The sequence below is a fragment of the Mixophyes fleayi genome, chromosome 2 (genome assembly GCF_038048845.1).
Source record: "Mixophyes fleayi isolate aMixFle1 chromosome 2, aMixFle1.hap1, whole genome shotgun sequence".
Taxonomy (NCBI): Eukaryota; Metazoa; Chordata; class Amphibia; order Anura; family Limnodynastidae; genus Mixophyes; species Mixophyes fleayi.
In genome coordinates this window covers 327,914,274-327,930,982 of record NC_134403.1, presented here as the reverse complement: position 1 = coordinate 327,930,982, position 16,709 = coordinate 327,914,274, and the positions used below count along the sequence as shown (strand labels likewise).

The window sequence follows — 16,709 nt, the reverse complement described above, 5'->3', positions numbered from 1 at the left end:
CTTGCACTGCTATTTTAAAATCATTTTATTATGTGCATATCATTAAATACAACGCTGTAAGGATGAGGGGGGATATTCTACCGCGAGAGAGCAAACTGGCAGAACCCCCCACAAAATCTTGTCCCCTGCTCTTCCCAATTTACCGTAACGGTAAGGAGAAAAAAAGAAAGAGAGAGAGAAGAGCACCTGCAGGAGACAGAAAGCCTGCATTCCTGGGAGGGTGGGTGGGCTTTGTGTTTCCAAAAGCACAGGAGAAAGGGTTTGAGAGTAAAAAAAAATATTTTATTTTTTTATTCCATCTGCAATATACAAAGAGAAATGCATATGTGGAAACAGCTGCCAGAACGTTCCTGTCAAACTCAGCTTCCACCAAGGTGGTAGCATCCACCTGGTAAAACTTGGTATATGTGTACAGAAACAACCAGGAGGTCCACAAAATCCCTGTGTTGCTATGTCCAAGCCTAATAGCCATCAAAATCAAGCAAAACATCGACTTTTTGGATGCATTAAATCCCTGCATGCGGGCATTGAAGTGAATAAACTGAGTACTGGAACTTCTAGGTTCTGGCAAGGTACACCAATAAACAACAAACCCCATAAAGAGATATTAAAGAGATATTAAAGAGATGCCTCCTTAGTGTTATAAGGACCAGACACAAAGATAGACCCACAAAGCCCTAGATGGTGTGTAACCCAGAAAATACTTTTGGATGAAAGGCTTAATTTGAAGGATGGCTCTGATCTTATTGAGTGGCGACTGGTGAGAAAGAGACTCATGATCAGAGATGCTCTTGGTCAACACGGTAGCCAAGAGGCAGAACATGGCTGTACTTTGCAAGAAAACCTTTTTTGTTGAAGGGGGTCAAGACAAGCCATGTTCTGAGAGTCCCCTGGAAGAATACTAGGAGATGTCTTGTGTGGAAGAAGTGGGAAGAGGAAGGATTCCCTGCTTGAGCATCGTCTGAATCACCAAGTTAGCAAAAGCCTTAGTGTGAAGGATATGGCTCCATGAGCCATGACGTTATAGCCACCTCTTTAAGTTCTGATGAAAAAGGGGAGCTGAAAAAAGTCTGGTAAAAGAGGAAGATGACGTGTCTAAGTGATGGAGAGGTCAACCAGAAGTGGGTACTAGAACTGTCTGGAGTGATGATCAATCTTTGGATTCCAACTAATCCAGTGGAATGTGCCATCACATTTTCAAAGACAATGTAAGCCTGGAGAATTACCAAAGTAATCCACCTGGCAGTAGTCTGTTGGGACGCTGTACAATCTCTCTTGTAGACATCGTAAAGAACAAACAGGACATCTATCCTGCGCAATTCCCTGGTTTATGGACATTGGTCCTCAATGCCCCAACAACTTCCAGAGAGCCCTCATCCACTGGAGGTTGACCCCTAAGACCAGAATCAGAATGTCCTGATTCAGATGGAACATGGAGACCATGGGTATGAAAGGAAGGTTTAGACCCAAGAACAGCCCTGTCCTCATAGAAGATGAAAATTCGAGACAAAGAAGTCAGAGCACCTAGCTCCAAAACTCTTCTAGCTGCGGAGATAGCCAACAGAAAAGTAGTCTTCCAGGTAAGGGACTTTAACCCCACCAAATCCACTGGTTTGCAAAGACGGTGCTCTAAGGCTGTCAACCCCAGATAGAGATCCCAAGGAGCTATAGGGGTGGATAGTAAGGGAGCTCCATGCAAGAATGTCTGTACTCTATGTAAAATAGCCAGTTTTCTCTGCAAGAAAATAAACAGGGCTGAGACCTGAACCTTCAGAGATCTGAATTTTTAACCCCATCTACTTGTAAGAACAGCAGTAACCAGTCGAACTAAAAAGAAGTAGGAATCCCGCTTCTCTTAACACTAGGAGATGCAGGTCTTGCAAACCCTGTGATAATTACCCAAAACAGACTTATGAGGCCTGAGAATGGTCTGAATCACACAGTCATAAAAAACTAACTCTAGGAATCAAGGCCATGACATTAAAGCCAGCTGAGGCAAACTCTAGTGAAAGAAGGAGACCTAATTAACAGGTTTGGTCTTGGTAGACGTCACGATGGGCCCTCTGCCATGTTTATAATATCGGCGTTAAAATTCCAAGGAACCAACATGGAGTCCATCAGAAACACCTGAGGATCCATCGTCCTGAAGAGAAAATAACTCAATCTTGTGGTTCAATCAAGATGTCATCATGTCAACATCTAGTTGCCCACACCTGTCCACAACCTGCTGGAATATTTCCGGTTGAATGGAAAATCTGCTTGCCAGCTTTCTACTTCCAGCATGAAAACCACTTCAATATCTTTGCAACATTTTGCTCCATCCATTAAATGACCCTGCTGGTTCCTCCCATGGCCAGGACATTCTTTGTGCCCTGCTGGTGATTTAGGTAAGCCACCAATGTAGTGTTATCTGACTGGTCTAGATGGTCTTTCCTCTCAAGAATTGGTGGCCTATGACTAGAGTATTGAGAACCGATCTTCGTTCTTGCTCATTTTCCATGAGCATTGACTGATTGTGTAGTCGCAACCCTGGAAACAGTGTTGAAATATGATAGCCCCCTGGCATCCGTTGTCAACATTGTCCTGCTAAGGTTGTCGCCTCCAGCTACCTGCGCACACTGGTCAAGAGATGGTGAGACTTGTTCTATTTTGTAATTATCTCCATATGAAACACACTAGAATGAAACTGTGCAAATTGAACAGCCTACAAGATGGAAGTCATCTTTCCTAGGACCTTCATGCAAAGGTGAATAAACACTTGACTGCGAGCTAACAGGGACTTTACATATCATTGTATACAGAAGATTTTGTCCTTTGGCACGAACATCCTATGAGAAGCAAATAGTCCAAGTAAGGGAGGACTGTCACACCCCTGTTTCTGAGAAGGGACGCCATCATCTTTGTGAACATCCTCGACTCTGGTCAGGCCAAAGGGCAGGGTCCGAATTGACAAAACAATGGGACTGATCTTCAAATCTGAGGAGGTACTGGCGCCCATCCCAGCTTAGAACCTGTAAGTATGTGTCCCTAATGTCCATGGACACCCTGAACTAGTTTTTTCCGTGCTGTTAATGGCCGACTTCAAGGACTCCATCTTGAACCTGTCTACCTGCAACTGAACGTTTAAGTATTTCAGGTTCAGAATAGGTTGAAGCAAAATGTCCGGTTTCTGGACCAGGAACATATTTGAGTAAACCCCCAATCCTTACTGCTGTTCTGGGACAGGACTAACAACTGAATTACGGGACTGGATGTCTTCCCAGAATGTTGGTGAAAAGGGACTTGGCCAAGAACATCAGGAGAACTAAGATGTAACCCCAACTTGGGATGCCTCTTACCTAGGTAGGTGTCTGTGGTAGAAATGAACCACTGGTCAAGAAGAACAGTCTTACACTACCAGGCCAACTCCTCAGGTGCTGAAAGCGATGAAGGCTTGGGGAGAACAGAACTCCCCAATGGCTGATATCTGGAGCAGGCAAAAATTTTGCCACGGTCCTTCCTCTAGGCTTGGCCCTGAACGTAATCATCTTCTGCAAACTCAAATAAACCTCACCACTACTTCTCTGCAGATGGGCAGGTGCTTCTGCTGCCGGTTGCTCCAAAATGGCTGCTGGTCCCTTATGGAGTACTTGCCTAACTGGAATGCCTCACCAGTTAGGAGATGCTGAAGAGAGGCCCACTCCCCAGGGATGGCTGCTGTTCAAAGGACAGCCCTCTTACCCACTCTGTGCCTAGAGAAGGGGCTGCTATGACAGGCACATTGAACCGGACACCCTGTATCAAGCAGCAGATCCAGAGGGAGATGATTGAGGGAGGCATAGCAGCGAGAGGCATGGAAAGGTAGACTGTTTTCAACACATTCAGAGCAGCCATTATGCTTTAACCCCAGCTTCTCTGGCAATCAATGGGGGTAAAGAGGAGGAGAAGCTTGAGTTTTTGTCTGTAAATTTAAAGTGTCAAAGCTCCTGCCTCAGCACTTTATACCCTAGTGTTCCCCCATGGATGAATGAGAAAGTGCTTTACCCTTTCATATGATCCTACCAAAGTCCATGGCTTTGATTCAAACTTATTTATTTATTTCATATACTTGTAATGAGCTCCCGAGTTTAAAACAGAAAACTATCACCATTGTTAATAAAGCTTTTATTCACAAATTGGGTGCTGCTAAATTGATACCTAGCTGTGGTGGACTTGGGGCTGGAATGCTAGCTAAGAGAACTGGTTGCAGACATAATCCATGCCCACTTCCCATTCAGACAGGCCTAGACCTGCACAAAAAAATTGAGAGACCAGGTGGAAAAATGAGGAAACTTTGGGGCTCCAATACTGTCAAAGAATCTTCCAAGAATGGGAATTAGCCCAGGAAACTCTAAAGTAAGAGCACTTTGAAAGGAATCACAGGAGGCAAGAAAGAGAAAGACAGAATACCCAGTTGGCAGGTAGTGAAAAAAAATACAGCAACATATTTCCAATAGCTCTGTTGTTCTGATAAAATATACATCAGAAGCGTGCAAAATAACAGACTTAATATCAGAAATCAAAACTGTCCTGGATACATTGGGGCCCCATATAATTAGACTTGTGCTCTTCCTACACATGTCACACACCTTACATCTCTCACCTGGAGCACTCAATACTATCAGTCTTCTAAATGCAGCTGTATATATACCTTCTTGTCCTTTTAGTAAATCTTCTTTTTCTGGATGCAATGGCGTTGAAGGAGGTTTGATCTGCATAGCCAGCTCTGGGTCAATATCATGACTGTAGCTGATGTAATACATATGGCAATTACAGCGGGAGATTATTCTCTGCACCTGCTGGTCTTGTTGAGCCTCTGCTGGCTGACTCCAATCTGTAACAAACAACACAAATTACATAAGGATATTAGGAACTAATCACTCAACATTTATATTGCCCATTTTTACACTGCTTGTACATTTGACATTACAGAAAATTAAAAAATCTGATTGTGACCTGTGGTGGTGCTGACCATGCCCCCGACTGCCTGACCACTTTCCATCAGCTCCTGCACGGTGTCAAGGTTCCTGTGACGATGCTCCTCAATGTTCTTCACCTAAAGGGAGAAACATGGGCGTTAGTGTTCCCTGCTAGCAAAGAACGACGTGTAATAACACATCCATGAAAGTTATTCCTGGACTGGATTACAGATACTCCGTTGATAAGAATTATATAATACAAAGGTTTTAGAGATTTCAGGATACTAATTTGTCACATACTGTAAGCATTCACATAACTATCCAAAATGCTCATGTATGTAACAATGAGACAAAGGAGGTATCGGTGCAGTAATAACTCATACAGACATAGCTACAAAATACATAGGGACTAGTGCCCCACATCCACGTTGAATGTGCAGGGACAGACTGACCTCTAGCCAGCGCTGGCCATCCTCTTCCCCACTAGGACTGCTCTCAGTGGTGGCAAAGTATTGCATGCTGTCAAGCTGACAGGTCCATGAGGTCTTTTGCTTTAGAGTATCTGCATACCAGGAGGGATGGTGCTGGCACTGCAGGAGCTGGGCTTTTGCTGCAGACACAATCACACAGCCCTCTGTCTCAGCTCCTCGTAGCACCATCTGCAGAACAGAAATATATACAGTAAAAACCAAAATGTGGGTGGTCAGGAATGTCTCTGTATCAAGGTAAATGGCAGAAAAATGTGTATGTGCAAAACGAGAAGCAAAATAAAAGATTTATATATATTTTTTTTATTTTTTTTTAAACACATGATAGCTTGAAATCCCAGCATGTGGATATATTTTTCCAGCAAAATGTACATTAGGTAGTTTAGATTTTATAGGGAAATATCGCACTGTAGCAGTCATCTAGTCAGCTCCTCAAATATGATATGGAACACTTAGAACAGATTTATAGGAAATAATAATCAGATAACAGATAGGCAGCAGGTAAAAACATTTATCATAAATGGAGTCCTGCATTAGAATGAAGGAATAATGAGTCTGTTAATCTCTGACAATATACATGATAATAAAGGAAGAATAAATAAAATAAAGCTAATTTTGTATATGAATCTTCATAAATGTTACCTAAAAGTCTATTCAATAACAAGCAGACAATTAATTGATCTAATAATCAGCTATATTCTTGTATACATGACTAAATACAGATTGACAGCCATTGCTAATTCAATTTGCTTTAATTAAGAATGGGTGTGAAATAAATACAAGTAAATTGGCATACTAAGCTGAACAAGTGCAATTATCCAATGAATCTAACTTAGAAATCATAGTAAATGACCAGTTCCATGGTGTATGAATGTCAGAGAGTAACATGCATCGTTGAGGGTCAAATTAAAATAAAACAAGTATATATATCTTGGAAAACAAAATTAATAAATGAGCAACTTGCACTGGTGAGGCACAAGAAAAAGCATAATGCCCTAATATTTGAAACGATTTTAATATTTCACATTTAGCGCTTTAATTGGTTTTTCATGGGGTTATGTCCATCAGTGGGCACCTTGTTAAGCTGCCTAAAAGGACCTGATATTCCAACTCCAGAAGCAATGTGCTACTGTTGGATAGAATAAATGTCTTTGGTGTGCCCCATATACTAGAATAATCTTTTTCTGTTCCCCCGCCACACATTTTCTAGCACATATTACTATATTGATATTGGCAACGGCATATTATTGCTAAATTGAAGTTGTGATTACTGTCTGACAGCCATCACACATTTATCAGCTACCAGTCTGTCATTTGCTGTAGTTTTAAAACCTACCCATTACCCCTTTAACATCTTTATTTCATTTACTTCTCAAGGGTATTCAAGGAAATTCCTTGTTTCTTCCATGTGATTAACAGACACAAACACCCCCTCTCTTATAGTACCCATATATCACTTACTGGCCACACTGTTTTTTTAAGACCATCTGTTCCCTACTACTACTAAAAGCTCCCTACAGTTCTATAACCAGCCATGGCCCGCTGCTCATTCTTCTTGGCTCATTGCTCAAAACCTCAAACTTATTTCCTCATCTTTCAACTGCCCAGTACTTAGTTTACACCACCGCCACTGGTTACCTGGCAGTTTACAAGCTCAATGAGCCAGTTGTGGTTATAGATGTCTTTGTCTTGACAGGCAGCTTTGCCACACAACTGCTCGCTCACGCCCGACTCCTCTTCTGTGAAGACCACAAATTTATCCGTCTCCTCAATCAGCTTCTGCAGCATGTCTGCCCCTACAAGAGAAAGTAGGGTAGACAAAATAAACAGGCAGTGAGTTATAGGAGATATTGAGCTGCAATAAAAGCGTTTTCTACACTACAAAAGACACTAGGAGATAGTTGCTATGGCAGATATCAATGAGATGCCAAAAAAACGTATAGAAATGCATTAGTAGTTGGGGGGACAATTGCAGTTTCTCACACCTCCTGATGGAGATCTCTCAGCCCGTCCAGTAACCACAGGTGCTGTAACTTTTTTGGGAGGAGGGAAGCCGCGCACGGAGCCACGCTTCAGCTTCTTTGCCTGTAACTGCGTATCAATTTTTAGTCCTTTTAAGGCCTCCGTAGAAAGATTGCGTTTCAGCACAGCTGCTTTCTTGTAACCATCATACAGCCCAAATGCTATGTCTCTGTTAAGAGTTGTCCAAGATGCTCGGAGATCAACCAAATGCAGGCGGTGGGTGTAGATAGCGTTTTCCTCACCAGTGGCAGATAATTCCTGTGAATCAGCCGTCATCAGAAAGAGAAGACATAAGTTAGGATAAAATAAATGTGAACATACAAGTGCACAATTTACCAGTAATACATAATGTTTAAATTAAATTCTTGGCTATATGTAGTGATCCATGTATATAGGGTTACGCATGTGGTTTTTTTGCACTGTGTCTGAGATTAAAGAAACCGAAGATGAAATTCTAGCAATTTAATGGGAGACAAAGGTGCGGCGAAGATACATTCTGTAATGTGAACTGGAAAACAAATAGCAATTAGGGGAAGGATCTCAACCATAACCTGATGCCAGCGGCCAGCTGGCGCTATTGGAGAGGCAAAGAATGTAGCTTTCATAGACTGGTAAATGTCATGTAACTGATATGGCCAGGTAGAGAAACAGGAAGAGAATATAGCACTTAATTGAATATGAATGTACATCATCATCAGATGCTGAATTCACTCCACACTTTCATTACTGGAAGACTGAATTGCATTGACCACAATGCTCTGAAGCTATATTAATTTCCTCCTCTTAAGCGCTAGAATTTAGCTGCCTGCATTGGATCACAATGGGAGTTTCGTTCTCCAGAGAGGGGGGTGGATTGCCCGAAAATGGATAACCCCTTTAAGTTATACATTACTAGACAAGTGACTATGTTATGCGCATTATGCTGCTTTAATCAAAGATAGAGTGAGTCAATCTCTTGAGGTAAACAGAACAAATCATAATATTGTGGCACATAAGGTCTCCGATAATAAATCAACAATGTTCTGTAACTTTTCCTTACCTGTCTGTCGTAGCTCAGTGAGGATAGGCTGAGCAGATGGGTTTTCTGCACAAGATTGTCAATCTGGTGGTCTGCATTCTCGTCACAGGCAGAGGCCACGAGGTGCACAGTTACCAAGTTTAATTTGCTGGTCATCTGTGGTACACTCCATTCTGAGATGAGGCGACGCATCACTGTGCCAGCTGAGAGAAAGAAAGGGGAATATGCAAAAAAGGTTTTACATCAAACCACCGTTGGATGCAGATGGGGTGCGATCGCCCCTCTCCCTCCTAGCAGGTGCGTGCTAGTGAGTGCCCGTCCCCTTTTTACAGCCGCACAATACATTCACGTGCCTGTCGACAGAGAGTGGCAGGGCAGCATACGCTGCCTGGCCTCTGCCAATAGGCACATGAATGTATTGTGTGGCTGTCAAAAAAGGGGACGGTGTACTAAATCCCCCCCCCGCCCCCCTTAACAAAACGATCGAGATGCACCGCTGCATCAAGCAAATGAAGTGTCAAAGATGTCTATTAACCAATAACATATTTAGAGACACTGAACTGTAGAGCTCTAACTAAAGGTGAAAGCTAAAGAACAGTCAGCAGGAGGAATCTACATGATTACATGTTATCATTACATTATACAAATATCTCATAGTCTTTTGTAACAATATCACACACAAAAATAAATGACACAATTGTAGCTTAGATTCAAATCAAAGTTAGACAAGACATTCACAAAACAAAGTAATTAAAGGTGATAATCACATTTTGTCTTTATTTTGTTTGACAATAGTATCGGAATTACACCCAGCAGAACAAATCAAATTTACTTTTCTTCCCCCCAAAAATTTCAAAGTTAGGGTGTGAAACCTCTCAACAGGTGAACATATTGTATTTTGAAGACCATGGGATACACCAGATAAAATGCACCAGAATTTTAGAGGTTTTAAAATGATATGTTAAGGCAACTACATTAGTAACCCACACTGTGCATGTCACATAGCCATACACACAAGTAATGACAAATCATGGGCACACATGGGTCTAACTACATACATATATTACACAGTTGATTAAAATTATTGCGCTGAGAAATGCTTTAGTTAGTGTATAAAACTGCCGCTTTAGTTGCTCATTTTCTCTAAAAATAATCAGAAAATATATTCACCAAATTCATTATACCCATTAGAAAACATCTCATAGACCCTCTTCCTGGTTATTACCTTGTGGGATGAGTCTCTGCACTCCACGAGTAAAGATTTCTCCCTGGCTGCACTCCACCTGAATCCCTCGCTGCTGAGCAAAAGATGCCCAGTAGTGTATCTGCAGAGAGAAAAGTGGATAGAGCTGCTATCACCCATATACAGGCTTGCTGTAAGAAGACAGTAAATCCAGAGAGCTCGCTCACCTGTAGCTGTGGAAACAAGGCGGTGTATGACAGCTGCTTGTAATGTTGGCCTAGCTTCTTCTTTCCTGGTTTCAGGTTGTTAAAGAGCTTCCCACGGCAGATGGGGCGAGTTACACTACTCCATGTTGCCCAGAAATTTTGCATCCAGCGTAAGGTGCTGCTGTACAGCAAGATGCGAGGCTGGCAGACTTCTGAACAAAGAACAAAGTGCATGCTTCTCAGTCATAGTTTGGTAATGAAAGCAGAGGCACTGCCTTACAAATCAAAAGTGAGCTAGTGTTTTTATGCCAGAAAAATTTAAAGAACGCCACCAATACTGAAAATTTAGATAAACTTTAATATATTAAAAAGGTGAAAGTATTGTTTACCTGCGATCATCCGATATGCCAGATCCCAAGCCTGCAGGGGCCAAATAATGCTTTATGGCAGGCAGAGTGAAGGCAATACCCAATTATCTGGATTTATCCTTTGCATAACTACATATAGTATTACATCTTCTGATTTGGGTGCAGTTCTTCTTTGAAGACTACACAATTAAAATAGAATCTGAAGTTTAACAGCTTCAGAACTAGATGTGTTTTGACCAATGATAACAAAACCAGTTTCATATTTTCCCTGTAAATCGCCCTCACCGGAACTTATTTATTTTTTGCAGTCTACCAAAAAGTAAAAAGGAGAGTTCATAATTTATTTGGGATGAATTAAATATTTCTAATTTTACGACTATGAATATTTCCTGGAAAACAAAACTGTGTACTTTAGCAGGAAGTATATTATTCATACAGGTCATGAATTACTGACACTTGGGTTTTGTTTTTGTTTTCATTTTAATTCAGGGAATTGAAGATCAGTAACTGAAAATTCCATAACAGGAACATGAAAAAGACAGAAAAACAGGACTTTTATACTTGCGTTACATCCTTTTCTACGAATCCTTTGGGACACACTGCATGGTGCGGATAGAGAGTCTCCATTAAGACAGTGGCTCTTTATAAATCTAATTTGAAAAGGATGGTTCCGTTAAAAACAACGGCCCTAACCTCATGAACAGATAGGGAGATCTTTAAGACTAAGCCTCCCAATTCAGACACCCTTCATGCAATTAAAATGGCTAGAAGAAAAACACTTCTTCCATGTGAGAAACTTGAGCTCCATTGAATCCTTTAGTTTAAAAAGGAGCCTGTTGATATACCTTCAACACTATATTCAAGTCCCAAGGGGCTAAAGAACGACTGAATGGTGGTCTCCAAAGCATAAACCCCTGCAAAAAAGTCTGCACCTCCTGTAAGAGGGCTAGTCTCTTTTGACAGAAAATAGAGTGCAGAAATCTGGACCTTGACTCAGTTTCAAATTGTTATCCAAAACATCCTGTAGGAACTTCAGGAAACAGGTAAACTGGTAAAAAGTTGGGAACTTCTTAATCTCAAACCAAGAAACATAAGTCTTTCAAGAACCCACATTTTTTTTCTTTTTGAAAAAGGTTTTCTGGTCTTGAGCTTGGTTTCAATCACCTTTTCAGAAAGACCCTTCTTCTTAAGAATCATGGCTTCAACTGCTACACTGTTAAAGCTAGTTATGCTAAGATCGGAGGGTAAAACGATCCTTGGATTAGCAGATCCTTCCTTGGAGCAAGGCGCCATGGAGGGCCCACTGACATCTTGAGAATGACAGTATACCATGACCACCTTGGTCATTCCAGTGCCACAAATAGCACACAAACCTTTTTATTTTTTAGCCTTTTCAGAATGCACGGCAGGTTCCACTGGGGAAACTGTTAAATTAAATGAAAATTCCATGAAACCATTAAGGCGTCTACAAGAATGGCCTGTGGATCCTTAGTCTTTGATCAAAGACGCCATTATGTCGATGTCTGGCTGACCTCATCTATCCACAAACTGCTGAAAGATGTTATGATTGAGATACCATGCTCCTGGATGCAGGATGTGCCCTGATGAGATAATCACCTATCAGTTTTCCAGCATTAGTGTATGAACACTGCTGGAAAATGTTGTTCTCTCTGCCACAGTGGAGTTGTCTGACTGATCGCTTATGTGCCGCAAGAGATGTTGTCACTGAACTAGAGAGTTTAACACCCTTAACGCTAGAATGTTGATAGGAGGCTTAGACTTCACCTGGGACACATAATCTGAAAACGGTAATGAAGAACAACTATCCCCTCAGCCATGAAGACTAGTAACTGCTGTCACAATTGTCGAGGTGAATATTGCATAGGTAAAATCCCCGTTGAAGTGGTGTATCCTAAGCCACCAAAACAGTGAGCAACACATCCAGATAGATCTGTTGTGTATGTAGATGAAACTGAGCCAAATTCTCCACCTTGATCAAGAGATCCTCCAGATAAGGAATAATCTTTATCTTCCTGGACCTCAATAGCACAGCCATGACCATCATAATCTTTGTTAATGCCCAAAGGGCCATTGACAAAGGGGGGAGGTCCTGAAACTAGAAAGGTGGGACCAGGTCACAAATCTGAGATGAATTGGGGCATGCAAGTAAGCATCCCTGAAGTCCATGGACACCATGAACTCATCCCATTCCGTGCTGTTGATGACAAATCTAAACTACTCCATTTTGAACTTGTCCACTGAAACAAAAAGGTTAAGGGTTTTGGAGGTCCAATATTGTCTGAAAGGAACAATTTGGTTTTCAGACCAAAAACATGTTGGAATAGAACCCCAGCCCCCTCTAATCTGCTAGCACTGTGTTGATCACCCCAGCCATGAGCAAGGTTTGAAATGCCACACACAGAATCTGATACTTTACCCTGTCCATAGGCAGGCCGATAGCAAAGAAACATCTGGGTGGTGTTCGGAGAAGATCTACGATATATCCTCAATACATGATGCCACACACCCAGGATTCTGAAGTGGAGTTGAATCTCTGATCCCAACAGAGAAGCAGACATGTCTACACCAAAGCAATTGGGTAAGCTGAATGCATGTACTGATGACAAACTGGCAAAAGGCTTCGCCCCTGTCTTTTTGGCAGAGTAGGCTTACTTTCCACTATGTTGCTCTTCCTTAAGGGGGAGAGGACTGCTTTCTTAGCACCTGAAGACTTTAATCTTCCAGCAGCACCAAAAGGACCAAATGTGAGAGTTGTGTGCCTTTGAAAATGATCCATTCTGTCAGAAAATTTTCTTGTTTCCTGGCTAAAGATCTTCTCCAGCTCTGGGATGACTAAATCGCCACCAGAGAAAGCCAAAGACTCTTCTTGGACTTAATCCGCCTCCCAGCACAACAATCTGCCATTTTCCCAAGGTGTGTTGTAGCCACTTTAAAGGATTATGATCAGTCAGTCACCACAGTAAAATGTCATCCATACAAATAAGGTTAAAGTTTTTTCACTGCCCAAACAAAGGCCAAACACTCCTTCTCAATTGTGGCATACCCCACCTCCTGGTTTAGCAGTTTATTGCTCAAATAGGCCACAGGGTGCTCATGCCCATCTGGACCCACCTGGCTCAGTACTGCTCCCAGTCCATACTGTGACACGTCAGTTTGCACAATAAAGTCCATGTCATAACTGGGCGCCCACAGTACTGGAGCACGTACCAGGGCTTCCTTTAATGACTGAAATGCCAGCTCACAAGCGGGTGTCCAGTCAACTACTTGGGGAGTTTCTGGTTAGCGATACCTGTCAGGGGCTTCGCTACAGTGCTAAAGTCTGGCACGAAACATCTGTAGTAGTCAGAGGTCCCAAAAAAGGCCAGTACCTGTCTCTCGGACTGCCTCTACCTTAGCTGGTTCTAGCTTAACCCTACCTCCCAGGGCCACCTTAACAACATTATGGGCCCCCGGGCAAAGCAGTGCAGCAGGGCCCCTACCTCTATATATGTGTCATATATATATATATATATATATATATATATACACACACACATACACATACACATACATATACATACACACACACACACACACACATAGATAGAGATATATTTGCAGGATTATTTATTTTACTTAAGAGCCCTGTCTATGGGGCCCCCGGGCACCTGCCCATCGTGCCCAATGGAAAAGATGGCCCTGCTACCTCCCACCACACGATGATGGTGATGATCCAGGTACTGCACCTCTGACATCCCTATTTGGCACTTGTCTGCTCTGATGGTCAGACCTGCAGTGACAGGATGGACCGCCTATGCCACCCTGTCTGTTGCTGCTGGGAACCGACTGGGCTTACTTTGCCACCGTTCCCTTTCATTACCCAAGTGAGCTCTCCTGCCGCATTAGGAGGGGCTTACAATGCTGCCACCACTGGACTCCTTACCAGCATCCAGAATCCGGTTTCTTCTGGGTAACTGACGCTGCGGGTGTACCTGGGCTGGTACCCCTGACCTTTTCCTATGGATCAGGGTTGCTGTAGATGGATCCCCCTGGCCTATCACACTGCCCAGAGTTGCTGGATAGTGGGGAGAGCGAAGGTACAAGGTGCTGGGTCCAAACCACAGAACAGCCGGGAACAGATTAGAGTTCGGTCTAATCTGTTTGTCACAGGAATCAGCACAGAGAAGTTTCCAAGCATGTCTTTGAAGCAAGTGATGTTTATTTGATCTTACACTAGTTAAAAGGTACCAGTGATCAGGTCAGTTGAGCCAAGAAGAACAACTTTTAATACAGAACAGTCCTGTTTTTATACACATTTTGAGATTTGTCTTAGCAGGAGGTAATCCGTCCTCCTGTCCCTTTAACAAATCTGGGCCGATTCATGCAGCCTGCACGTGAATCAACCCAGAGAGGTTTAACACCTTTAACATTGCTGCTAGTGGCAGGGGAGAGTATACTTCCACCCCTGTCCATGAGCTGTCAGGGAGAGGGGGACTCAGCCCACTCTCCTCCCCTGGTGTCTGTCTGTCTGGGGCGAGCGATTTATCTTTTAAACCTCCTGCCCAAACTGACTTCCAGGGTCCCTGCTCCGGGGTCTGGCTCTGCTCCCTGGCCGAAAATAGTACCAGGAGAGAGCAGCCAGAACCCGGGGCAACAGTCCCTGCCCTGTCGCTAGTTGAAGCTATTTGAGCTCTAACTAGGGACTTGGACCCCCAGGAGGCGCTGCACCTCCTGGACCTATTTGCTTCCAGGAGGCTGGTTTTTAAGTCCCTCCGGCAGCCACTGAAGCTGGAAGGTGGCTGGCGCATTCTTCATCCCAAATGGCATGGACTTAAACTCGAACAGGTCAAATGGGGTGATGTATGCCGACCATTCCTGAGCCTCGGAGGTCAGAGTTATCTGCCAATACCCCTTGCTTAAGTTAAAGGTGAAAATATACTTTGCTCCAACCAACTCGTCTAACAGAGCATCAATTCGGGACAGGGGATAGGCATCAGACACCGTCACCTCGTTCAATCGGCGGTAGTCTACGCAAAATCACGATGTCTTGCCCTTCTTGGGAACCAATACAACGGAGGACACCCATGGACTATGCGATGGCTGGATAACCCCTAGCTCAAGCATCTCCTGTACTTTCTTGTATATATATTTTCCTTGGCCTCTGGCGAGACCCAATAAGCGGATTGCCTAACTGGCCGCTGCTCACCAGTGTCCACATTGTGCATCGCCAAGATAGTCCGACCGGGTTTCCTACTGAACCGAGTCGTAAAGGGCCACAACACTGCCTCAAGCTGCTCCCTCCGACGGGCACTCAACGGTTCATCACAGCACCTTCACTTCTGGCATCCGTGAGGAGGTCAGGTAGTGGGTCACTTCCTGGTTCCTCAGTCGGTAAGCAACAAAACGACGTTACCGCCTCCACACGCTCATGGTATGCCTTAAATATATTTATGTGGTAGGTCCGCTGCCACCTACTGTCGCTAGCAAATGACACCACGTAAGTGATGTCACACAGGCGTTTTGAGACTTGGTACGGTCCAGTCCAGGCAGTCTGGAGCTTGTTCTGGCGCATGGACATCTGAACATAGACCTTCTGCCCTACCTCAAACACACTGGTACGCGCGCGCCATTATCATACCAAGGCTTCCGCTAGGTTAGCCTGCGTGAGTCCCATGAGATTCTCTAACCGATCTCTGAGCTTCAGCACATACTCCACCACAGAGACATCCTGGGTTGGTAGCACCCCTTCTCAAAACTCCTGGAACAGGTCAAGTGGTCCACGGACTCTGCAGCCATATAGTAGTTCAAAGGGGGAGAAACCGGTAGACTTCTGCGGCACCTCTCGATAAGCAAACAGGAGTGGAGGCAGGTAGCGTTCCCAGTCACCCCCTCCCTCCGAAGTTACAAATGCCCGTAGCATGTGCTTCAGAGTGTCATTGAACCGCTCGCACAGTCCGTTAGTCTGGGGATGGTGGTAGGGGGCAGTACGGAGTTGTTGCACCCCGCACTTTGCCCAGAGACACTGGACCAATTCACTCATGAACTGTGTCCCTTGATCAGTTAGGATCTCACTAGGGAACCCTACTCGGCTACATACTCCTAGCAGCGCGTTTGCTACCTTTTCTGCAGTTATGGAGGACATAGCTACAGTCTCTGGATACCGGGTAGCGTAGTCCACCACTGTGAGACTGTATCTCTTCTCCGATCTAATGGGCACAGGCAGGGGACCTACTATGTCCACCACAGCCCCTCGAGGGGAGCACAGGCACAGGCACTGGGGCACCCGAGGCGCTGACACATCACAGGACTTACAGTAGGCCCGCACGTCATCCGACATTCCCAGCCAGAAAAAGTTCCGTGTCAGGCGCTTCAGTGTTTGGTCTCTTCCCTGGTGTCCTGCCATAGGGATTTCATGGGCAACTGACATAGGTTGCGCGCGAAAGTCCCGTGATACCACCAGTTGAACTTTTTCCCGAACTGGTCTATC

At 43.8% G+C, this 16,709-nt stretch overlaps 1 protein-coding gene across 1 annotated transcript in view; it reads right to left on the bottom strand.

Annotated features, from left to right (window-relative positions):
• BLTP2 (bridge-like lipid transfer protein family member 2) overlaps window positions 1-16,709 on the bottom strand; it is a 73,709-nt gene that overhangs the window by 27,820 nt on the left and 29,180 nt on the right. Inside the window, exons 21-28 of the mRNA XM_075196812.1 lie at window positions 9,876-10,066; window positions 9,691-9,790; window positions 8,487-8,668; window positions 7,411-7,705; window positions 7,064-7,221; window positions 5,390-5,596; window positions 4,975-5,074; window positions 4,670-4,852 (exon numbers count right to left, since the gene is read on the bottom strand). Coding sequence (XP_075052913.1) covers window positions 4,670-4,852; window positions 4,975-5,074; window positions 5,390-5,596; window positions 7,064-7,221; window positions 7,411-7,705; window positions 8,487-8,668; window positions 9,691-9,790; window positions 9,876-10,066 — 1,416 coding nt within the window. The remainder of the gene's footprint in view (window positions 1-4,669; window positions 4,853-4,974; window positions 5,075-5,389; window positions 5,597-7,063; window positions 7,222-7,410; window positions 7,706-8,486; window positions 8,669-9,690; window positions 9,791-9,875; window positions 10,067-16,709) is intronic.